At 35.6% G+C, this 26129-nt stretch overlaps 1 protein-coding gene across 1 annotated transcript; it reads right to left on the bottom strand.

The window, feature by feature from the left end:
* Positions 1–5533: 5533 nt before the first annotated feature.
* LOC110855477 (neuronal acetylcholine receptor subunit alpha-7) lies at positions 5534–25595 on the bottom strand. Its single transcript, XM_035855946.1, has 18 exons — positions 25049–25595; positions 24166–24424; positions 19419–19558; positions 17615–17659; positions 17408–17517; positions 14251–14431; positions 14074–14149; positions 13151–13266; positions 12984–12990; positions 12860–12900; positions 12684–12714; positions 12153–12221; positions 12049–12066; positions 11511–11620; positions 11170–11335; positions 10828–11000; positions 8782–8910; positions 5534–6765 (listed from the first exon to the last, which is right to left on the bottom strand). Exons 2-18 carry the CDS (start codon positions 24236–24238, stop codon positions 6751–6753), a joined length of 1500 nt encoding a protein of 499 aa, XP_035711839.1. The 5' UTR covers positions 24239–24424; positions 25049–25595; the 3' UTR covers positions 5534–6750.
* Between the last annotated feature and the right edge of the window lie 534 nt (positions 25596–26129).

Here is a 26129-nt window from a genome sequence, read left to right as displayed (position 1 = left end):
AAATCAAAAATTAGGGATTACATGGCCCTTGTCTTTCTAATGACTACATATTTTAGAGGAAAAACATTGGCGGCAAAGTTCAATAGTAAATTTGTTGTCGTTTTTCCCCCGGGGTACGTGCATGTTAACTGTATCTCCCAATATGGTTTGTTAATCAAGGGTGGACTCAAGGGAGGGAGAAAGTGGCTGTAGGTCCTAATTTCTGGCTTGATTTTTTGTTATAACTACCTGGAAAATCCAGATTGATAAGAGATCACAATGTCAGTTAATGCAGCCCAATCCAAACTTTAATTTAGCGGAATACTAAATGAGTATTGTCAATTTTTAGGTTGTGGGCAAGACTAAGTGTGATGCAAGAGGGATCTGCGATTTGCTGAAAATAGACTGCACCAAGCATAATGTAAAGGCATGCTATCCGTAAGTCATTGACAATTTTTATGTTGAGAAAATTCGAAAAATTACGTTATACTTTTTAATTTTGCAGGATTTAGTGCGTGAAATAACGCCAGATGCATAACATTTGAATGGAAGCGTGCCCCATACACATTTTCAAATACTAAAAAATATTTAAATAAATTTTAATTTGTACCGCAAAACAAAAATGTTACGAGAGTTTTGTTACAAAGAACTCATTGTCGAAATTTCATGGCATCAGTTTCATGCAGATAAGTATTAGAATACCCACCATTAATTGCGTATAAATTGCATGATTTTTACGCCTGTTTTAATGCATGTTTTGGCGAAATATGGGTGCGGTATTTTATGAACGCAATGTCTCAACCCTTTAGGTGCAATAATTTTTCAGCCATGAGTTACAGTTTTTTAATGAAAATTTCGCGTTTTTCATGGTACACACTAAACGTAACTCAAAATTGCTGCCATCTGTCTGTATGTTCAAAATTTTCACCACGGATGCATTACGCCTAATGTTAACTCGAGATTTACAACTACTTTTTCCATTACTTTTCCATTTTATTTTCCATTTTCTAAATATTAACTCCTACAGCAATGCTACGGAAATACTCAGGGAATGCCGTTGATTTGACTTTACCGTTTGGGGTATATATACTTGGACGTAAAAGTGATAATTTTTGTCGATCGGGTAAGACCCGTTATATGTATGAACTGCGGAAAATTGCCTCCCATCAGTGGCATCTCTCTAATCGCCTCCACATAGTATGGGCCACCCCATAGGGCCTTTCCTGACAAGATTTTTTACACTTTCAATTCATAGTATTCCACCAAGAGCCATTATGTAATGCACCAAATTCGTCGAATTTGGTTATTGTGCTAATATCGTAGAATGATAATTTTTGTAAATATTTCTGATCACACTGTTAAGATTTGAATAAGTTAACCATTAAAAAAACCATGCGTGCATTTATTATGAGAGGATTTTGGCTGGAAGGAGATTGCAAAATTTGGTTAAATTTATGAGTAAAAAACACCCGTAACATAGTGAATTAATTTGATTTAATAGTTGTGATTTTTTTTATTAAAAACCTGAGTTTTTATGAACCCACGGTCATGGACGGGGAAATGTGTTACCAAATTGGGTAACAATATAAAAGACTCAAATAAATACACGCCAAGTTGCTCAGAAAATAAATAGCAGACTATGTATGGATCTTATTGTCTGCATGGAAACAAAATTTCTTAATACACTTAATTTGTAGTCCAGGAATTTCGTGACTGATTTACTTATAACAACTTCCATAAATGTGTGTCTCATCCTTGGTGAAAGTAGGCAGTGGTAGTTCTATGTACGACTGTATTTTTTCATATACAAATTTGCATTAGGGGGTTAGTAGGTTAGAATTTAAGCCAATGTGGTGAATGTGTACTGGATGTAGCATGGGTTTGGATGTCTTTCATTGTCTCACTACTGGTCTGTATATGTATGTACACATAAAAACGGAACTGGTCACGAGCACAGCAATCGGACAATACATCCTCTTTCAAAGAATTTGACTGTTTTAAAAAGTAAAATGCACTCTAGATTTTAAATTATGTAAACTTTTCCAAATCCGGAGTAACTTTAACTTGATAAAGAGTAAAGTTCAGTGTGAATTTAGTGCAGTTTGTTTAATGTCTAATTCAGAGTTCATTTACTTTTCAAAGGGTAAAATCATTTTTAAGAGTGTACATACATACATTTATCTACCTATCTCACCAAACACGAAAATGTTAAGGTACATAAAGACATGTGTACATACATATGTACACCTCCAGACCAAATGGACTGTCTATATAGTACGTCCTCAAGAAATTCGGACCTTAACACCTCTCTCCCACCCTAATACCAACCCACCGCTTTTATGTCGTAATATATTGCCGCTCCCTGAAGCGAATTATGTATGCCATTCTTACGAACTATGGAAATTAGTATATGTAAGAATATACATAAATCTATACACTCTAAATAAAATTATGTAAAACTTACTTAAGGCTGAGTAAAATAGAGGATCATACAGCACCTTGGCAAAATGTATTTAGCGTCTTTTTATTTAGAGCGTATGTACAGGATAAATATGTAATCGTGCATGTATGAAATAGATCATTAAATTAGAATTAATAAGGTCGTGTTTAAATATATCATTACGAAATTGGTATTAAGTCATTAATGCGTGAAATACATATGTACGTGTACGACTCCATCGACACGGTAATAAGTAGTAGAACCGTTGCGTAATCATATGGTTATAAGAAATTTAGCACTTTGGAGCAAGCTAATACCAATGAGGGGGGAAATTGCTACGAAATAAATGCCAATATGTGACTCTACCAAATTTTTACAGCGTATTAAATATTTTAAATTTCTTTATTCCTAATCCACCTTTGCATTGGAGACGGAAACGAGGGGACGAGAGGACAAGGTCCCCCTGCCCAGAAATTCGACAAAATTGTACACTCCCTCCCACTCTAATCCTACAACGGTAATGTCCCCTCAACTCCCACCCCTACTCAAGATGAAGATGACTTTCTCCAGTTACAAAATTACGAAAATGCGTATCCTGACCTTGCGATGAGATGGACGCCGCCTTCCCAACCTCCTCCAGGCCGGGGATCGCACTCCAATCCAGACACTGGATGCACGAGTTGCTCTCTTGCGGCTGCCAGGCGAGAAGATCACGAAATCTGTCCCACCACCGCCCAATCCGCAGCCAGAATCCTCGCCACCCATACACAATGTCCAGTCTAAACTCGTCCCACCTCTCTTTCAGGGTTGGCATGATGATAAGTTCTTATGATTGAGTCACATGATTACCAATTAAAATTTTAATTTATGATATCCAGGTTATATACAATTTAGGTGTGGTCGATGATAATTCATTTCAGAACTGGGTGAAAGTACAAGTGAAAGTATGCCTGTTTGTTTGTACGACTGAATTTTTTCATACACAAAATTTGCATTGGGTGGTTAGAATTTACGTAAACGTGGCAAATGTTGTACATATGTATGTAGTGGATGTTTGTATCATTGGTTTAGATTTCTCCATTGTCTTAGTACTGGTCCTTGTATGCAAATACGGACGGAACTGGACACGTAGCCAGCAATTAGACAATTCAGTTCCGTCTCACCTTATGCGAGAATTCTAAAGAATTTTAAATGACATAAAGGAAACCTCAAGACCCACTATGAAGAATACCTATGAATGTAAATATGCATGTTTCTAAGTATGTATGTATGTACCCTCTAAGAAATTTAATCACTGGATTATCACTACAAATATGTGATGAGACTAGTGTCTACTGGATCGTGATCATATCCCACGGTCAGAGCTTCGTTACCGCATGTAAATGACCTACCACCAATTCGGCGTTAGTCAATCCTCACGTATGTACATATGCATAAACACAACACCACCAATTGGTTTTTGATCCTACATACCACCAGGTATGTAGAGTCACATCCATCAACGGATTTTTTAGAGTGTAGCTAGATGTTTGGTGTATGTATTTTTATGCGTACATATGTAGCAACATTTGTGCTTTGAGACTGTGCACAAAGCATGTGGAGAGGGGGAGGAAGGGGGAAGGGGCAAAGGCATTCTATCCTGCCCATGTTAATAATAACATAAGGAGATATAGTTCACACTAAGGGCACGGGGGCGCAGAAAATGGATGACATGCTGCATGCACGGCCCTTCCATGAAACGCTAAGGAGAAGTAGCGATACAACTAAATAATAAAGTCATGTTTGAAAAATGTAGTGCGTATTTATGTAAATACTATCTATGTAGAAAAAATTTGTTCATGAAAAATTAGCTAAATTGAATCATCATCCTTGAAGGGAGATAAGTAAATGCAAATATTCACACCAGGGTATTTAGCAAATTAAAATCATGGATTTATTATAATTATGCTACAACATAAAGGATACCGTAAAAACTCAAATAGTAGCCGTGCTCAAATAGTGGCCCTGCGTTTTTTCATATGTAATTTTATAAATAGTGACCTTGCCCAAATAGTAGCCCTGCTCAAATAGTGGCCCTGCGTTTTTTCATATGTAATTTTATAAATAGTGACCTTGCCCAAATAGTAGCCCTGCTCAAATAGTAGCCCTGCCTAAATAGTAGCCTTATTCGAATTATAGTCGTGCATCAACTTAACCACACATCTAGCCAGGTCATTTAAGTAATTCAATTTTAATTCAATTTAATCGCAACTACATACAAAAAATCGAGGCGAACACGAAATTCGGCACATCGAAGAAATTGATTAAGAGCAGGTTTAAACAATAGAATTCTCATAAACTACGATTCTAATTGAGAAATTGGTGCTGTTATTAAAATTTAATTTGAGCTAGATTTTGGAAACAAAATTCAATAGCTGTGTGCAAATAGTAGCCGTGCATCTTCCCGTCATTTTATAAATAGTGACCCTGCCCAAATAGGAACAACTTGCTCAAATAGTAGCCGGGTCCCAGACACCGATTTTATTAATAGTAGCCCCCGGCTACTATTTGAGTTTTTACGGTACATATCTAACAAATAATTATAACCGTTTTGATAAATATGTAATCGTTCAAATACATACGAAAGAGAAACAAATACAGTAACAAGAAGTGAAAGCGAGTAAGAAAAGAGGAGAAATGGAAGCATAAGATCCACGTGAGTAAATATGTATGAATGTATTTCCCCTGGAAAAAGTTCAAATTCTCGCTCACGTATAGAATCGTAATCTCGAGGAAATTGAACATTATGAAAACTTCTCAAACATGAATTTGATGATTTATCTATGTAAGGATAAATAATTTTTGTGTCATCAAAGTCAGAGCAAGACTGCCGGCGTTATACGAAGCGTGTTTATAAATATGAGCACTGCTGAGATATCGCATCTCAAAATTTTCGATACATATCCGAACCCAGCAAGGTCAAAGTGAGTTATCAATTATTGTGAGCTATCCAAATGTTCGTTATGTGTGAAATACACCGGAATTTTAAATCGTTATTCGTCAATATCGCGGGAAGCAGGAAACAATATGTATACATATTCTTTGCACAAAAAACGACTACAAAAGTATACATGCTTTTGAAAAACATTATTATTTATTATATAAATCAAACATACGTAATTTCACATTTAATTTCTACACTTTATGTATTCGCAACAATTCATTATCTGGAGTACTTAGATATTTATAATCGCATTTTTGATTGAGTTACTTAATTACGTTGCATTTGCATATTTAAATTAAGTATTTTTCTAGCTTTATTGATGTATGCGAAAAACCCATCCAATTTTGGACGTACTTATCGTTTCTACCTGCTTGTCATATGCATAATATTGAATCATTTATAATTACACCCTGAATCATGAATCGGCAAGACAAACACACACAATTACAAAGTAAACTTTGTACGTAATAAATTTCCATGAGATTTTTTTCCAATGTTTTTTATCACAAGATTTTTACCTTTCTAAATTTCCATACATATGTAAGCTACAAACGGTATGAAATACATAAGCTTCTTGTCATTTGAATTATTTACTAAATTTTCTAAAATTTTTAAATTTTCTAAAATATAAATTTAATCAGTATAAATGAGGCATTAGAAGAAGGCTAAAGTTATAAGGTAAAACTCTCCCCTCGAAAATTAAGCCATTTTCATGGACACAGATGTTCATAAATTGGGGGGTACTCACTTAAACCTGTTCGAAAATTTGGCATATTTGCCAAAAATTTTACGAAATTTGCATGGTGTTACAAAACTTTCATGTTAAAAATAATGTGCGATTTTGATTCGCAAAATTGACCCAGCATGTTTTTATTTCGCGATTATGGAGTTGCGACGCAAAATAATTCGCCGACGTGAGTACCTCCATAATTTTCACAAAATTTGCTAAATTTCGCAAAACTTGCTGGTTAAAAACCATGTCTGATTTTTCCTTGCAAAATTTACCCAATTTTTTTCGCAAATATTTTGCTATTTGAGTTAGGTTGAGATGTCGACGTGAGTATGTACCCCCACAATTTTGCCAGGTTTCATCAAAAACCGGTATTTAAATCTGTGCCATTTTTTCCGCATTTTTTCGCACCATTTAGTAAATTATCAGGTCTTAACCATAAAACGTGGAAATCCCAACAAATTTTCACAGTATTATTGAAACGGTTACATACATATTTAAGTCCTATTTAAACTCATTTTTTGAAAGAACAATTCCGTCACGAAAATTATTCGAAATTCTTCTTGTTCAGAAGTAAGTTCCAGAGAAGACGTTGTCGTAAATTAAGTTGACCAACTTTCAAGATAAGAGTGGCTGCAAAGAAGGGTGAAACATAAATTTAATTACATAGATAAAACTGTCAACGGGTTTGATTTGTAGGATTTGACATGAACAGTACACTCTTAAAAATATTGTTACCCTCTTGAATAGTAAATACACTCCTACAAAAGGCGTTAGGACATGGTTTTGACGAATTCATATTTTGATTGCGGGATGGTTTTTAGTTGTAGAGATTTCTAACATTTTTTATGTGAAAGCCCGTGTCTCAAACTATAGGTAAACATGTCTGGCTTCCGGTTTTGTGTACTCTGCGAAATGAGGGAAGGTCAAATATAGAGAGGTGTCCTTTTTTAGTTTTCCAAACCAGTGTTCTTATAAAATGGCGTTGAACAAAAGATTTTTTTCTTAGGTCCTGATGCAAAAATCGTCTTTGCGAGTATTATCAAGAGACTTAGCATACTTTTCACTATATAAAACCATTTTTGTCTCATGCTTATCTTTTAAGTCACTTTTGTAGTCTAGCTTCATACTTGTCCTAATGGAATGCTCTCGTTAACGCAACTCCTCGACTTTTAAGGCCCCCACATTTTAGGACTTTGATTCTAAAAATCCCTAACGTTGTTTTTATCCAAGGTACATATAGTATATTGCACTGTAAATATTTTTGATTAAATTTTGATAAGTGGTTACACCCCACGAAATGAGTTTTCATCAAACCCAATAAAATTTTTGGAAAAGTTGCCGTCGTCATCAAGGTTGAACTTCAAAAATAATTTAACTAACCAAAACTTGGTAATTTTATTATTTTGTCACTTGTACCTTGTAGGCAAAATAGTTCTGTAGCAGGGGACACAAAAACGTTATTAAAATTTATTTTCAACAAAATTTGACCATTAATTTTCCAAATTAGTTTACGAGTTTTTTATGATTCCCCGTCAGCTGATTAGCTTGGGTCCTTCTCCAAGACTGTTTACTCAAAATCTTAACTATTTTGTTTAATATTACTCAGGACACTTCCAGCTTTACCCTCAATCTTCATTTGACCCAGTGGGTCTGCATTCAAGGTCAGCAGGTCAATTTTCCCGTGCACGATCCGATTTATCACTTTTCATGGAAAAATTTCATTGACAATGGAAGGCCAACGTTATGTAATTCATTGTGGATTCTTTTATTATTACATCCAATGATTATCTAGGGTTATAATATTAAGAACAATTCACCTCTGACCTCTTAGGTTATTATGCTATACGAGTACTTAAGTTTGGAAAGTGTTTTTACGGCACCCTCCAACTCTGAGGACACTGGAGGTGTCATTTTTTAAGCTATCACCTTAAAATTTTGGAAATACCTTTTTGAGAGTATTATCTTGCAGTCTACCAAAAATCACTTCAAAATTCTACTCCCTGTCAGAGATATTCACCCGCGAATTCGTCAAAACCATCACCTAACGCCTTTTGTAATTCTATGTTTTAGAAGCTAACCATTGGAGTGGAAACCATATTTTACACAGATTATGTTTTTATCACCTCAGTTTAAAAGGCAAACTCATTGGAAACATCATTTTGTGTGACGTTTGCCCAAATGTGCGAAATTCAGAGAATTTCGGGCGCCACAAATTCGCAAAAACGCTCGGTTTTCATGAGAAATTAATACATGAAAAGTCCGACATGCTCCCGCGGTGCACAAATTCTACTCGAAAATCAAGCTTTTTTCGTATTTGCGGTACTCGGAATTCTCTGAATTTCGCGCATCTGCGCAAATCTTGCACAAAGTGATGTTCCCAATGAGTTGGTCTTTTAAACTGAAGTGGCCAATAAATAATCCGGGTGGAACATGGTTTGTGTCCCCATTTTCCCCAGAGTAACGTTAACTTCAAGTTAATAACTTGAAATCAAGTTAACGCAGTAAACTTTATTCTTAAAAGAGTAAAGTTTACCCCGGATTTATTACAGTTTACTTAATGTAAAGTCGAGAGTGTATTTAATTTTCAAAAAGGGAAACGTTATTTTTAAGAGTGTAGCATTTCGCAGTTTTGTCTAATTTGCATACCCTGGGAGCAGAACATAAGACACCGATTGTGGCCACAATGGTGAAGAGGGTGAACACAATGAGGCAGACTCGATCCATCACCATCGCTGCAAATTTCCATTCGTTCGTCAACACCAGGTCGTCCTTGTCCTGAAAAAAAATAATCGAATATTTGCACCGAAAATTTCAAAGGAATTTTGAAAGCTCTTTGCTAAAATGTGATGACGACACTCTAAATTACTTGGTCAACCCAGGAGTGCTTTATAGTGCTTTATCTTGGACAATGATTAATGAGACATTTTGTCCCCTGAGGAAAATAAGTCAAAAACTCGTGTACCAAACATCGTCAAGTCATGTTTAAAAAAAATGAACATTATTATTATCCGAGCATCAAATTTTTTTCATAAAATATTGAATTCTTTTATATGTAGGCACGTCCTGTCTTGTACCTGAGTTTTTGACTTATTTTGGGGCCGTACTTAAAGAATGTGATCGATTTTCGGGAAATTTTGACCCCTACCTATTCGCTGTGACCTATACGCCCCATCTTATAATTAACATGGTAAGGATTGGATTCCTTGACCCTTACCTCCCTCAAATCGATTACATGCTTTCTGCCCAGTCCCTTTGTGACAAAACGTCTCCTTAATAATCACCCAAAAATGAGGACTGCTTACATAGTGGGGTCACAAGTTCTCGTGAATGCATTTCCGGTAATAAATCCCAAAGTATTAGAGCTATCTGTTCGAAATTTTTATGGATTAAGAAGCTATTAATATTGTTTAGAAATCATAACTTCTGTGTCAAGATTTCGTCCACGGGCAATTAGACAAGACATAACTCGTGACGGCCACAGGTTGATCGTGGTACGCGCCAATTTTCGTGCCAAAAGTATTTCAGACTTTTCACCGTTGGCAAAAAATTTAATAGAAAAAAAGGCCAGATATTTGTTGTACAGAAGTCTGACATCCGTATAAGGATGCGGAAGTCAATACGAAGTCATCACCGTGGTGTGCATGGGAGCAAGTTGGCTGGAGAAATGAAATCTCTGTTTTTTATCGCAAAGGGTACAAGTTGAAGCCAAGAATTATTTTCAGAGTGTCCTAAAGCCAAACGTTAATAACCTGAACCCTGGACCCTCCGAAAATCGACATTGGACCTTTCAACAAGACTCTGTTCCTGCGCAAGGTGCAAAATTGTCCAAAACTGGCTTCAGACGAATTTTCATGACTTTTTTCATCCGTAGAACGGTGCTCAGTACAGGGTTGCAGAAATCTCAGCTCACTGAGATATAATGAGAAATAGTGAGACATGAGAAATATGAGATTTAGTGAGATTTATGAGCCATGCACTAGCGCCACCTAGCGGATGTGGTCATGAACTACAAGTTTATCTCATTATTTCTCATATTTCTCACTCAGCCCCAAGTGAGATGATTGATATATATCATTAAATCTCACTAAATCTCACTCAGTGATATATATCACTTGTAACCCTGGCTCAGTATCTGCAGACCTTAATCCCCTAAATTATGACTGGTGGTCAAAATTATAGGTACAAGTATGCTCTAAATTTCACCCAAGTGTGGAAGGGCTGAGGTCGCACTTACTGAAGATCTGGCGCTTTTCCCAGGAAATCCGTGCGTGCCGCGATCGAGCAGTTTTCGCCACGACTTATGTCTTGTGTACAAGCCCGTGGAGGAAATTGTGAAAACGAAGTTATGATTTCTAAACAAGATTAATACCTTGTTCATCCACAAAAATTTCTATCAGATAGCTCTAATACTTTGGGCTTTATCACCGGAAATGCATTCACGGGAACTTATGGTCGGACTATGTACACTATATACCTCCCCGGGTGAAGATTTGTCTCCAAGTTATTTAGGGTGAGGTAGATAAATGTGTAAGAATTTCTCTAGCATACATACACCTGATCACAGCGGAGATTAGTATGTAAGACAAAGGATTAATAATTAATTACTTAAGAGCTTTCAGAAATTAGGAATTAATTACATTCCACAAGCTTCTTGCAAGTAATTTGGTTTCTGAAAATGATTGGCATACATACCTCACGAAGCTTCTTTGTAATAATTCTGATCTCTTTAAGGATTTGGGAGACTTCACGTCGCCCCAGAAACGGACAGTGATCTCCGGCAAATGGGGCGCGATGTTGCGAACCACCAAATCGATACCCTTGCGTCGCATATTGACCAGCAGTAGGGCGCAAATCGTCGTCCATGTCTGCGGTTTTTTCAACATTAATTTAAAACAAACTTATGTTAATTAATTAATTTTTAAAAATTTAAGGAACTGATAATAAAACTAAAGTAAAAGCAATTTTCAAACTAATTTACCTATTTAAAAAACACAAATTCTTAGAATTACTAAATAAATACTTAAATAGAATTACCAAGCACGTTCGCCATGAGACTTTGTGAGCACATGTCTTTCATCTCTAGCTCGCGCATTTCATCCCGCGTCTGCGCAGAGGCAGCTATTGTCATCAGCGTGATTCGGTCGTTTGGTCGACTCATTCGCAAAAGCCAGGGGAGCCATTGGAGCAAAAGGACGCGAATCTAAGCGGGCAAGGAATAAACCAGTTAGCGCCATGATTAAAGAAAGTGAAAGTAAATATTCAGCACAATCAGATTTGAACAATTATAATTTAAATAATTTACGTAATGATTTAGGCTTAGTTACCCTAAATGCATAAATTATTAATTATTAAATCCAACCAGATTTACAGCTTACCCATTCCGGCATTTCATGCGTGTCCGCCGCGCGGTGATGGTAGTTCAAGACAAGAACCGTCGACACCACGGAGGACGCCACCATGAACATGATGCAATTAAAGTACGTACCTTGACAATCAAATGAATTAATTATCTAACTGAATATTATAATTATAATGAGGGTATTCAGAATTGTCTTGATATCCGCAGTATTCTAAAATATTTTACCACGATAAGAAGCTCCGTAAAAAGTAACCTTGGTAAAGCGAATTTTTAACGACAAAATCTTATCCCGGTAACAAAAAGTTCGTAAAATATTTTACGATACGAAGAAAAGTGGCTGCGGAAGCGTGTTGACAGAGGGACAATGTTCCCAATGTTTATTTAATGTCCCCATCACCTTCCCGTGTTACAGGAACCCATCCCCCTATTCTACAATGTTGATGCCCCCAGATGTCCCCACAGCTTCTGCGGCCACTGAAGAAGAATACTAAGAATACTAAGGATATTTGTACGAAGGCTTCCTGAACACGTTCAATAATTGTAAACAAACAAACCCAAGAGTGGGACGGCATCTACGAAAAGAAGGAATCATGTCGTTACATAAATACATACATAAATATGAAATTTCCCAAGTAGAATATTTTCGAAAAATACCCACCTGAAGTTTCCGGCATCGTTTCAGCCACCATGTTCAAGAAGAGGGTTAAACTAAGCAGGATTGTGACACCTGGAAGAATGACATAAGTTTTTAATAATACAGTAGAAACTTCCGCGGTAGGCTCGGAAACATATTTTATGATTTATGTCTTAGGAAACACATTTTCATAAATACCAAATTTCAAAATTCCTTCAGTGTCATTTCTTAAAATTTCATTTCACATGACTTTGTGGCATGTTTCTACCACATTACAAACTTTCCAACCCCACAAATGGCGTCATGTGCTGTTTAAACCGCGTAAGGAAAAACCACTGCAATTGATTTATGACGTTACACGTCATAGCGTGACACTGATTTATGGTGTGACTTGACGTTCCCTTTCAAAATTCATTGTTTGCAATATATCTCGTAGTTCGGGCTAAAACCCCGATTTTTTATCGGGTTAAAGGAAAGAAAATCGGTTTTACCGGTGGTGACACGGAAAACGGAACGTGAACCGGTTTTAAAATCCAAAATCAAATAGCAACTTACCCAAAGATAATTTTTCACCAGAGTCTGGAGGCTGTTTATAAAAAAGTGCAGATTTTTTAATGTACAAAAAAATTTTGCACAATATAAAATATCCAGGTTAAAAAGTCGCGCCAAAATATGAATAATGTAGAAAATCATTACAATTTGATACGTTAGAGATTTAAATATAAAAATACCAGTGTAAATCCAAGAACGGCCATGGACGCGATCAATACACCTAAAAATTGCAAACATTATGCAAATTTTTTTCACTGCAATTTGAATATTTGACTATGCAGATATAAATAATGATGAACATACATGGAATCTATTTCCAGTAACGGGTCACAATTGTTTGTCAAAGTGACGAAGGGGAAAAATGAGACAAAAGTGAGAATTATCAGTAATGATTTCCAAGTAAATTCTTAAATATTTAATACTCATTAATTGGAATTAATTAATAATCTTAATTATGAATTATATCTTACAATCAAGTTTGAGAAGTAGTAGAGAGTTCTTCTCTGGATGTGAATGACAAACGTAATGTCGACATACGGGCTGGGACAGCAGTCATAATATTGCGCAGTTCGCGTAGCTGGAAGACCTGAAAAAGTACGAATATGAATGATTAATTGTGTTTTTATTTGCGAATTTTTAATAATACTGACGTTCATGTTAACTTCAAAATTTGCAGGTGGGCTAAAACACTCTTTTCAACATCTCATATTTCGTACTTATCGCAACTCGATCATAATATAGTTCGTGAAATAAATAATAGCATATTGTTTGCAAATAAATTCCAATCGTCTCCCAGAAAAAAAAAGTTTTTACTAAGTGTCGAAAACTTTCCGTAATAAATAGGCAATTTATTTTGGTACACTCTTAGAAATCCAATATAACAATATTACCATACGGTACTTATGCATGTATGACTGTACCAAAAAGTGGTATTTATAAATAATTCGGTTTAGTAATATATAGCTTGGTATTCAATTTTGACCATATCTGTAGCAAAATTTTTACCACTGTTATACCCAATTTTAATACCACGTGGAAGCCACTTCTACATAATACCGAGAAATCAATACATGCCTGACTATATCAGATTTCATAGTGTATTCACGTCAACATCTCACTTTTCCCATCTCAACTCACTTAGAAAATAGTTTGCAAAATATGCAAATAATTTCGCAAAACCCTTAACAGCATCGCAGAAAACCCCATCGCTTCCAAAGAAAAAGTTTTTACGTTGCAAACTTTCGACAATAAATAGGCAATTTATTTTGATAAGTACGAACCGTTACTTATAAGATTTGCGAGTCAAGTGAGTACCCCCATTTGTACCAAATTCGAAGAACAAGCTACATCTTTTTTTTCTTAAAAGTTCTTAAATTTCCCAGAAACCTGATACCTTTCAAATCCCATTCTCCATTCTTAACGAATCCACTTATGTCTCCGCCATCCTCCGAGATCAGTTGCAGATCCAGCTGAAAAGTGGAGATAGAGTGAAACTCTTTATATAAAAAAAATGATGCTCTTTTGTATTTCCAACATGTATGTGTGCAAAAAAAGAAAGAAACTTATGTACCTGAGCCCCGTCATAAGTCCAACTGCCAAATTTCATCTCGCACTTTTGTTCATCGAAGGGAAACCAAGTGATGTCGATTTTGCACGTGCTCTTAAAAATGCCTGGAGGGATGTAGGAACAATTTCCGTCGCTTTTCACCACCACGTTCGTTGGGTACGTGCCATCAAACTTTTCGTCGGCACTGCCAAAAGAGAGAAGAAAAACGGGGATAGAGTTACGTACGACCACAATTTATACACATTTTATTTATAAGATTCTTATAATTAAATTATAATTGATCGTTTTGTTTACATGCAACAGGAATTATTTATTAGCAGAACAGAGGGCGGATATGTACATTTTTACGCAAAATAGACGAAGTATGTAGATATTTTTTAAGGGTCATGTCCGTTGGAAACGTGCCATCAAACCTTTCATCTGCACTGCCGAAAGAGGAGAAAACTGAGCTACATATAGTAACGCAGCCACAATTTATACTGATATACTTCTCTTGTTTATAAGATTATTCTAATTAAATTATAATTGATCATTTTACATGCAACAGGAATTATTTATAAACAGAGGGCGGATATGTACATATTTATAGAAAATGTCTGGAATGTGTATGCTTTTAACGACCACGTCCGTTGGACACTTGCCAGCGAACTTTTTATCTGCATTGCCAAAATAGGAAGTACCGAATCTGTAGTAACGCACCCATTGTAACGACCACAATTTGAAGTTATTTTGTTTATAAGATTGTGGAAATTAAATTATAATTGATCATGCTATGTATGTATTTAAATGCAACAGGAGTTATTTATTAACAGAGGGCGGATATTTATTTGTTTGCGAAAAATCGCTGAAATGTGTAAGTATGTATATTTTAAAGGATCACGTCCGTTAGACTTTTTCATCTGCACTGCCAAATGAGGAAGAAACTACGGTTAGTAGGGTTCGGTCGGAAAGTAAAGAAACATTTGAAAAATGCCTGTAAAATCCGGAAAACTTAATTAATTCCAATGACACTTTTAAGGGTTAAGAACAAGGTCCTTATCGTTCAATTTTTTGCTTCATATGGTCCATAGACCCCCATCCTTCCTATCTGGCGAATTATTTGCCTCGCGGTCACCAGAAGTGCTTTGCCACTCTTTCTCGCTACCACTTTTGAGGTGTTTGTCCAAATGTGACGGAATCTTACCAAGTTTTTGGGTGGTTTTGTTCGACGACTATATTCTCTCTTGCATAATGCCCAAAATCGTTCAACTGGTCTTGCCCGAGGGACGTAGGGAGCATATTCCTTTTCTGCAACAAAATCGATTTTTTTCGACCGCAACAAGTCCAGAACAACTTTTGAAGAATTACATGTTGCTGTGTCTGGTCAGAAAAGTACATTACGATTATTGATAAAGGGGATCAAGATCTACTTTACACAATCGTTCAGATATCTTTCCGAGGTCATGGTGGCTGTGGTCACGAACGGCTTTGAGACGTCCCCCAATGAGTCCAATGCTTGCCCGATTATGTGCTTTATGGGGAATTTTGACTTGGGCGTGTATTTGAAGGAATCTTTAAACGTTTTCTTATTAGTATATGCGTAGTACTTCCTCCCAGGGACTTCATCTGGATCATTCGAGCAATTGGTCTCATCATTCATGACCAGAATCACGGGCATGTTTTGCTTGACTCGTTTTTCAGCAATCTGCCGAGAGTTGGGGTTTGCTCTTTTTTGCTGACCTTGGTTGTACTTTGGTGCAGGTGTCGCCCTATAGGATTTGACCCCCAACTTCGTAGGTTTAATGTCATGTAAACTTAATTTTGATATTTTCAATTTGTAGCCCAAATTACTATCTGATATCCCAAGGTTATTTTTGTTTTCCTTCTGAACTCTACGTATCACTTTGGGGGTCGCTACACGAGCAGGGCGATTTTTTAATTTTTTGAATTCAGCATTCCTCCTCCCCTCATACATATCTAAAACTCTGCAAATTGCCCCATTATGATTTTTTTCTTTTTCGAAGTGGCTATTAACCATTATCCGGATGCGCTCGCACACTTTTTCGTAGTAGTGGCAAAATTTTTTTGCGAGTTCCTCTGAATTTTTTGTTCTCATTTTTGAACTAATCGAGATATCGACTTCCGGTTTTCTGATTTGGATAGTCAATCGCATGGACTACAAAACTACCGCGTTCCAACTCAGTGACAATTTTTCTTTCAGACAAATAAATATACTTTTTCAAGTGTTTCTTTACTTTCCGACCGAATCCTAACTTACCCATTGTAACGAGCAGAATGTTAATGTACATTCTTATTAATTAGATTGATATAATTAACTTATAATTGGTCGTGTTATTTGCGTACATGTAACAAGAATTATGTATAAACAGATGGCGGATATGTGCATACATCTTTGCGGAAAATCGGGGAAACATGTATTTTTTTAACGAGCACGTTTCGTTGGGAACGTGCCATCAAACTTTTCATCTGCACTGCCAGACAAAGGAGGACAAAACTGGGATGTTGTAAGTATGTAAGGATACTTATTAACTCACTAATAAAAATTTGAACCGCCTTATTTATAAGATCGTTGCAACTAAATTATAATTGGTCACGTTATTTATGCACATGCAATTGTCTACAATTCCTGGACATGTACATATTAATCTGTAGTTACGAAAAAATCGCTGAAATGTGTTTGTCTTTTGTACTACAAGCCGGAAATATCTATCGGAAGTGAAAGTAGTTTTCCGAAACCGAAGTGAAAGTAAAGAAAGTCGAGTTTCGAGTGACGCAAAACAAAAATTCAAATATCAGAATGTGGGATATTCTTTATGGCGTAGTTCGTGGTCTGAGGGTTATCTGTGCGTGGTGGTTATCTGGGTTAGGTTAACCCCCAATATTTCAATATGTAAAAATATGTACGGATATTTTGAAACTTTTTTGATCTACTTATCTATCAGAGTTAGTGAACACACCTACAAAGTTTGACGGTCGTTCATGCTCAAACGAAAAAGTTGAAAGTACATAAATTCATACATTTCCGCCCTTTGATCACAAACGATCATACTTTCTCTGTAAAATAAAAACTTGAAAATATGGTGTTCTTTCCTTAAACAAATCGAAAATTTTCTGAACAATGCTAACCTGAATTTCTAAAACTTGGCGTGAAATCACCTACCTGTTGTACATTAACACATCCGGTTTCCAAATCCTGTGTGGCGGGATGCGTAAATTCGTCATGTTTCCGTAATCGCTTTCATTCCAACTTAAATTCACATCGTTCCATTCCTGCGGCGGAAGAAAAGGGAGTCAAACACGCCATTTTCAAAATGCATTTATTTATTTAAAGGGGCGAAAGAAGTTGTTGTAAAAAAGAGTCACGTACCAAATTGAGCCACGTATTCGTTATAAGTATTTGATTTTTCTCATCCTGCAAATATTTACACACATGGAAATTTTAGATTTGGGGAATTTCGAGCTTTAAAATTCTGAAAACAATACTTTTTAGGAGGAAGAGAAATGTAAATTAAAGGGTGAAAATAAGCGAAAATTCAAGTGTTGTAAATATGTATGCAAGATTCTAAATCTTTTGGAAACCCTAGTTAAGTAAGCATTTTGAAAATTGAAATTTCAGTTCTGCCCCAATTTCTGAAAACCTTGCTTTCAAATGAAGCTGAAATATAGAAAAACTTAAGATGTGAAAATATGGGTGAAATTCGAGCTTGAGATTTTTAAAAAATTCTCAAAATTTTGAAAAAATTCGTGATTCTAAAATTCTTGGATATTTTTTAATTATTTTGAATATTGAAATTTCAATGATGTCCCAATTTCTGAAAACATTGCTTCTAAATGAAACTAAAAGAAAACCTCAACTAGTTTCATAACCTTCAAGATTTATAAAATGTTCTCAAAATTTACAAATGTTTCATAATTCTAAACCTCTTAGAAATTTTAGTTAATTATTTTGAAAATTAAAATCTCAATTTTTCCCGATTTCTGAAAACATTGCTTTCAGACAAAGAGATGCCTAAGGTGACAATGTGAGTTGAGTGAAAGTATGTAGACCGCAATTCGCTCCGCAAGTTTGCAAGAATTACAAAGTTTTCTCAGGTAACTTTGCTTTTACGAAAGTTTCGAAAACATACAAAGCAAAAAATACTTTTTCATTCGTAACCTGACCTTCTTAAGTTTTAATTTGTTTTATTGCGACAAACTCGATTTGCGTCATAAAATGGTTCGTACACAAGTTACGAAATTTATTTAGGTAGGTAACGAATTTCGTAAGTGACGTGAAAATTCACCTGTCAGGCCCTGGTAACTTTGTAAAATCCATAAATTCTGTAAACTAACAAAATTGTACAAATATTTTGAAGGAAACTAGCTTGCAAATTTTAGTAAACTTACACAGATCAGAGGCGTTTATTTTGTGTGTAAAAGTTTGAAAAATTATTTTACAAAATTTATGAATGTTACAAAGTTAGCAAGAACTGTGTGAATTTCCGTATTATTTATTTCATGTAAAATTTGCTTTTGGGGGTATTCACTCGTTGTTCGTGCAGTGTGTAAAAAAAACTTAACGCAATTCACGCATGGCTTACTAACATGTTAGTAAGCCATGCGTGAAGTTTAAAGAATTTTACGAATTTTACACTGTTATAACAGTGTAAAATTCGTAAAATTTTTTAAACTTCCAAACTTTTACAAAATTTCACAAACATTTCAAAGGAAATTTGCTTATAAATTTTGGAAAACCTACTCAGATTAAGGAAGTACGTATTTTTCTTTTATAAAGTTTGCAAAATGATTTCACAAAATTTCCCGATTTTACAAGGTTACCAAGATCTACGTCAATTGCCTTAATTAAGAAATAATTTTATGTATCTGGGACACAATATCGTCACCATTTCTGCCTAATAATTTGCAATGTTTGCCTTCAAAAAGTTGCTAATAAATATTAAAAGTTACACATTTTGTTCATTCTCTTTAATGGAAAAAGCTTGTAATTTCCCAGTAAAGTTTGCTGTTTTGCAAAATAGTAAATCTGTATGCGGAACGAATAAATCCATTAAAGATGAAAATTCAATTTGCCCTAAATCTAATCAGTTATGGCGTACGGAACAATATTTTTGCCTCCACGATGAGGATGAAAGGGCAATTTTAATTAATTATGAGTGACACTAATTACTTACCAAGTCAATTATCTGCATCAAAGTTAAGCCAAAATTGAGCACGAGTGGACTAGACTCGTTCGCTACGGGTCGTTCTAACGAGTTATATCTGTCAAATAAATCACTCAATAATCGCCGCTCGTTGGGACCTTGCAGAGATTCTGTGAAGGAAAAAAAGATGAAATTTATTAGTTTTAAGTTGAAATTATTAATAATTTTCACAAGATTTTGAAAATTTTGGAACGATTTTCAGGCAAAAGTTAATCAGTTTTTACTTGCAATTATTATTTACTTGCATAAGACTTTACGAATTTTATTTCAAAATTCGTAAAAACTTCATTTAAAAAAGTTTGAAAGGATTTTTAAAGAACTTAAAGAAATCAATTTGTTTTTATTCGCAATTAATATTTTTTTGCACATGATTTTGGGAATTTTGGAAAGATTCTTTGAGATGGAAAAAATAATGAAATCAATTAGTTTTTATTGCCAATTAAAATTTAATTACACAAGATTTTGCGAAGGTTGCAAAGATTCTTTTGAGGGAAAAAGTAAAGAAATCAATTCGTTTTCATTTGAAAAGTTCTGCAGTTATTATTTGCACGGGATTTGCGAACTTTTTGACATCAATTTTATTGAGCTGTTTGAAAAAAGTTAAGGATAAGAGGTTTTAATTGTACATACTCATTTCTAATATGCAAATGAACTCGACACCACTCAACTAACGAAACGACGTAATTTTGTCTCCTGCCAAATTAAGGTTGAAAAATTACAACTTTATTCAGCCCGTGTTCCCACCGAAGTGAATTTGACGTGAATGTGCCAATTTTCATAAATTCTATTGTATGCATGACGCCGACGACAATATCTGCGTAGTCGTAGCGCAGACAAACTTTGTCCATTAATATCGTTCAACTTCATGGACTTTTCCCCAGACGGGGACCCTCCGAGTTTGCGAGCTCAGGAGGCGAGAAGGATTACAATTTTAGTCTATCGGTGTCTATGCATGGATGTAGTTTGTATGTATGTATGTACAAGGTGCAGGGTGGGTGTTAGTTTGTCGTATTTGATTAGGTCGGGGCTCTCGAGGGGATAGGAGGCAAAGTAAATTCGGGGAGAACAGGTGTAAGGAAGGGGCGAGAGGGAAAAGGTACAAATTCTGGATTGAAAAGGCGGACAGTAATAGGATATGTAGGTTAAACAAGTACATACAAAACGTGGACACGTAAAGTATGTATGATGAAAAGACAATACATGGACATGGACAAGGCAATGACAGAGGCATTAAATGAAAACGTAGCGTTACTGCTAAAACATATAGAGAAAGCAGTCCCGAATGAAAAATGTCCAGATTTTGTCTTTTCTTTCCTGTAAAATTGTGTCCGGTTTTTTGACTGTCCATCTTCCGTATGAGAAATGATACAAAGAGTTGAAACTATGTCACTGAACGCAATTAGCTTGTGCATATATTTTTGTCATCTAAATTTATGTCCATCTTTTAGCCTGTCCATCTTTTGTTCTATCCACATTTCTTTGCCCATGTGACAGCCGGATACCCATATCCGAAGCCGAAATCAAACTAATGATTTACCTTCGATAGATTCGATATACGGATAAACCGCCGGACAGACAAATCCATCCCAATAAGTAGCTTCTCCACTTCCTCCCACTATGTACATATGTATTTAATACTTCCTACTCTCCCGAGTCTACCAACTTCTACGGTTGGCCTCCGACCTCTGTAAGTCTGCATTACGTTGAATAATAAATGACACAACTTCAACACGGCCGTTTAAAATGAGTGAAATTGTGCAGACTGAGAGTCCCGTGATTTCCGAGAAAATTTACATTTTCTTCTAAAACTTTCCAACAAAGGAGAAGAAGAAGAAGAAACAGATTTTATTGATCAAAGGTTCTGCTTTCTTTCTTCTTTGTTAGTTCAGCAGCAGCGGCGAGCAGGATATTGAGATGAGTGAAAGTTTGGTTAATTCACCCGTCAGCAAATCTTACCTCGCTGTTACCTACTTAATTTGATAGGTGTCAAGACTTCGCTTGAAAACAAAACTCGGTGATTTTGTTTTTTGTAGAAATCTACTAAATTAAAATGTTTGATGATTTTGTGATTTTTTCTCGGTATGAAAACTCTTAAAAATTATGCCACCCTTTTGAAGTGCAAATGCTTAATTTGATAAGTGTCAAAACCTAAGATGAAGACAAAACTCACTGATTTTTTTAAGGAATCTACCAAATCAAAGTGTTTCATGATTTTTTTCGCTATGAACACTCTTAAAAATAATGTTGCCCTTTTTCCAAAGTAAATGCACTCTGAATTCTAAATTAAGTAAACTATGTACACAAAATCCAGAATAAACTAGACCCTTTATCAAGTTAAGTTTGCTCTGGATTTAGAATAGTTTACTTAATTTAGGATTCAGCCGACATTTACTTTTCAAAAGGGCAACGTTATTTTTAAAAGTGTAAATCCGTGTTTCCTGCACAATAACGAAATCGAGATGAGAGAAGCTTATTCGTGGTCACGCTAAGATGTATTGATTTCACCAAAATATTTACACAACGGAGAAAATGTACTCGGAATTAGAGAAAATCAAGACCCAGCGATTTTGTGGAATCACAATTTTTTGGTAGTGAAGTCGCATTTCCTGCTGAGGAGAGTAAGTACCACGATTTCCTGAGTGTAGTACATGCCATGAATAAGTTCAAAAAACGCCACAACAAATGACATCGCTTAAACCAGGGAATGGCTGAGAAAACCGTGAAGAAAATTTTAACGCCTATACGACACAAGTTCATCAATTATTCCCAGAAGTACGTATTTTACCCTTCACAATTTGTCATTTAAATGAATAGTTGGCGACATGCCAAAAACTGAAGTGGTGTAATCAGTACTTTAAACCTTATACAGATACTTAGCTGTTACCAAACTCTATATTGAGTTTGGTAACAGCTGTATACACAAAATGGGTATACACTACATGAGAATTACAAACGTTCTTTTCGTTGGAGAAAAAAAATACTGCAACAATAAATAATGTCACAAAATAAATACCTCGTTTAAACCACAGAGCAACAAAACTCACACGGGAAAGAATGATGTTATTTTCCCTATTGAAAAGTAAATGCAGTCTGAATTCTAAATTAAGTAAACTATACAAAATCCAGAGTAACGTTAACTTTTTACTCTGGATTTAGTACAATTTGCTTAATTTAGAATTCATACAAAAGAGTAATAACATTTTTAAGAGTAAAATTCACATTTCCTGCAGCTTATGTAGAAACAGGATGAAGATTAGTCAAGTTTAACTATGTACATACTAACGTCAAAATATTAGCGCACAACTAATTTCCACCTGCAAATATTTGCACAACGGAACAATGCACTAAATTCAAAGAAAATCTACGCTCGCACTAGTACGAAATACAGCTATTTTGTGGACTCAAAAACTTTGTCATGTTTCAAAGTCGCATTTCCTGCTGATAGTACTGCATGCAAACATACAATGAATAAGTAAATAATGCCCCAACAAATGACATCGTTTAAACAGAGACAAAACCCTGAAAAAAATCTTTTCGACGCCTAAAAACGACCCAAGTTCATCAATTATTTCCAGAATTGTGTTACCCTTAACAATTTGTCGTTCAAATAAGTGGAGACATGCCAAAAACTGAAGGAGCGCAATCATCGTCTTCCCAAAGCTTAACTTATATATCCATCTCACTTACTCACTTAGGTAACTAAGCTTCTGTCGCCAAATTCTGCTTAGAATGAGAATTGGACACGTCCCTCTCGTTTAATGGACGGATCCACACAAAAGAAGACCACAATAAATAATGTCACAATAAATGTCGCCGTTAAAACGGAAGAAGTTGAGAAAAACCGATGAAATTCGTCTCAACGCGAACGACACCAGTTAATCAATTATTTCCACAAATTCCTTACAACTTTCTCTTTTGAAAGAATCTCAATCGGATAATCATTGGCTTACATAACTTCACAATTCTGTATTACCAAATTCTGCCCTGAACCAGAACTACATACACGTTCATACTTTTCATGACAAAAAGAACACAAAAATAAATAATGTCACAATAAATGACATCCTTTAAACCGACAAAAAACCATGAAACGCGTCTACGACATCTGTTAATCAATTACTTCCACAAATTCTTTACAACTTTCCTTTTAATAGAATCTCAACCAGATAATGATTACCTCATGTTACATAAAATTGCAATATTACCAAATTCTACTCAGAATGAGAGTTACACACGTACCCCTTCAGTAGTGTAAAGCGAAAAACGACCATATCCCAATAACGTTGCCATAAATGTCATCGTTTAAACCGAAAAGAGTGACAAAAAAGTAATAAAACTCGTCTTCACGCGAACGACATCAGTTAATCAATTAAATATTTCCTGAAACCCTTTACCACCTCGTTAAACAGAATCTCAACCGGATAATCATTTCCTCAGGTTACAAAACTTCTCAGGATGTGCCAAATTCTATCCAAAATGATAAGTACACACGTACCACTTCCATTTAAATACAATAAAAAACGACCACAATAAATAATTTCAACGCTTAATCCGAACAAAATTATTTAAAAAACATGAAATTCGTCTTGTTAATCAATTTTTTCCAAAAATTCTTTACCATCTCATTTACATAACCAAATCTGCCTCTTAGAATCATTACCCTTACATAACTTTACAATATTACCAAATTCTACATACCAAAATGTTGAATACATACCTTTCGGCAAGGAAAAGACGACGACAAACAAGGTAAAAAATGTTCTTCCATCCGCCTGTGAAATGATTATCATCCTGCCCGAAGGACGATTCCGTGGGGAGGAGGACAGCCAAGGGACGAATTTGTTCTAAGGTGGGTTTTCAATTTTACAGGGCAAGAAGCTCAACTAACCAGCCGTACCACGTTCCACCGCTATTTACGAGACGAACCAACTGGTCTCTCGACAATTAGAGGCATCATCTTCTCCTCCGTCTGCTGCCTAAACGGAGCAAATAGGTAAGTAAGTAAAAATGAGCAAACATTTATTTATTGATTTCAGCTTGGTTCAAAATTCAATTTCCTTCTCCCACGCAATACTAAATTTTGGGTTGGGAGGAAGTGAAGGTAATAAAAATAGTGGATAGGTTAGAAGTGAAAGTCAAAAATAGTCGATTTGCCGGAAGTGAAAGTAAAAAATGGTCGATTTCAGGGGTCAAAGTTCAATTTCTTTCGACTAGAATGAAATATGTAGTTTATTAGTTAGAAATGAGAATGAAAAGTAATCGATTTTTGAGGAAATGTAAATAAAAATTGTCGATTAATCGGAAGTGAAAGTAAAAAATAGCCAATTTCGGGTTCAAAATTCAATGGATTTCTCTCAAAAACGTTTATTGGTTCGAAATAAAAATAAAAAAATAGTCGATTTCAGAAATGAAAGAAACATAGTTAATTAATCAGAAATGAAAATAAAAATAGTCTACTATTCAAAAGTGAAAGCAAAAATTGTCGATTTCATCCTCAAAATTCGATTTATTTTTCTCCCACCCAAAAAACCGTCTATTACTCCCAAATCAAAACCAAAACCGTCTCTTAATCGAAACTCAGAGCAAAAAAATATTCCCACCGGCGCTTCCCACAAGCTCGTCACGGAGACAGAAAATCGTTCAATTTCTTGTCCCAAAATCTTCTTCACCCGAACAAAATATGGACACTTTTTCCTTCTTTTTCCTCCTTCTAAAAATACAACTTTCCCCAAATTTAAATAAGCACAACCTCCCAGATTGACAATTGAATATGTATGTATCGGGCTTTAATCCAATTTAATACGGGGCACGTTGTGCATGCAAACTATTGACTGCAGGGGGAGAAAGTTTTTTCCTGGAGGAGGACGTGGTCTCGCCACGGATTTCTGTCCTACACTGCAGTGCAGAAGTGAAAGTGGTGGCATTATATCATGCGTTAAAAGGATGGGGTAAGTCTCAATTGAGGCAACTTTCTCCTGGCAATGCTGCAGCAAAGCGTTGTGGGATAGAAAGAAAAAGATAGCGGAGAGACGTGGTGGTGGGTCGGATGGAAATTCTGTGAGGAATTTGGTACATTTGGTGGGTCTCTGTGGTGGTGGATGAACAGAAGAGACCAGACCAGAGGAGAGAAGCAGTGGCTCTTTTTTTATTTTATATCATCCGTCGGTCTCTTCTCTTCACTGGATCGATTTACTTTCCCCACTCCGACTTTCACTCTGTGTCATTCCTCTCTTTCTCTCTTGTGAAAGAGAAGAGAGAGAAAGAGAGCGAGTGGTTTGTGGTGGGGGTATGCACGTGTAGATGGATAGGTTTATGAGAAAAAGAGAGTTAATGAAAAAAATTTGCAGGCGAATTAATGAATGCAAATATTTTTGCCAACGTTTAGCCGGCGTGGTTATAGATGATCGGGGTGAAAGTGGGAGTGAAAGTTGCGTACATACTACTGGTGATATGTACATGATTTTGGCATAGCTGCGGCAGGGAAAAGGCATTAATGGAAAAATTTGCGGAAAAATTCATTAAATTTGCATTCATACAGATATGCAAGGTTGAGGAGGCTGGATATCAATATGAATATAATTGTGGTGAAAGTGAGAGTGAAAACTGCGTAGTTATGATACATAATTTTGGCATAGCTCAGAAATCGCACAAATTGAGAATATTGAGCGACATGATATGGAA

Source organism: Folsomia candida, unplaced genomic scaffold (assembly GCF_002217175.1).
Source record: "Folsomia candida strain VU population unplaced genomic scaffold, ASM221717v1 Fcan01_Sc012, whole genome shotgun sequence".
NCBI lineage: Eukaryota > Metazoa > Arthropoda > Collembola > Entomobryomorpha > Isotomidae > Folsomia > Folsomia candida.
Note: the sequence above shows the minus strand (reverse complement) of the source record. Positions and strands in the feature narration are given on the sequence as shown.

Excerpts from the sequence above, each read along its gene's own strand:
- LOC110855477 (XM_035855946.1), bottom strand. The coding sequence starts at position 24,238 with ATGATAATCATTTCACAGGCGGATGGAAGAACATTTTTTACCTTGTTT. Across the intron at positions 17,660-19,418 it reads TGATGCAGATAATTGACTTG|GATGAGAAAAATCAAATACT; the intron begins GTAAGTAATTAG and ends AAATATTTGCAG. Across the intron at positions 14,432-17,407 it reads GATGTGTTAATGTACAACAG|TGCCGACGAAAAGTTTGATG; the intron begins GTAGGTGATTTC and ends CTCTTTTGGCAG.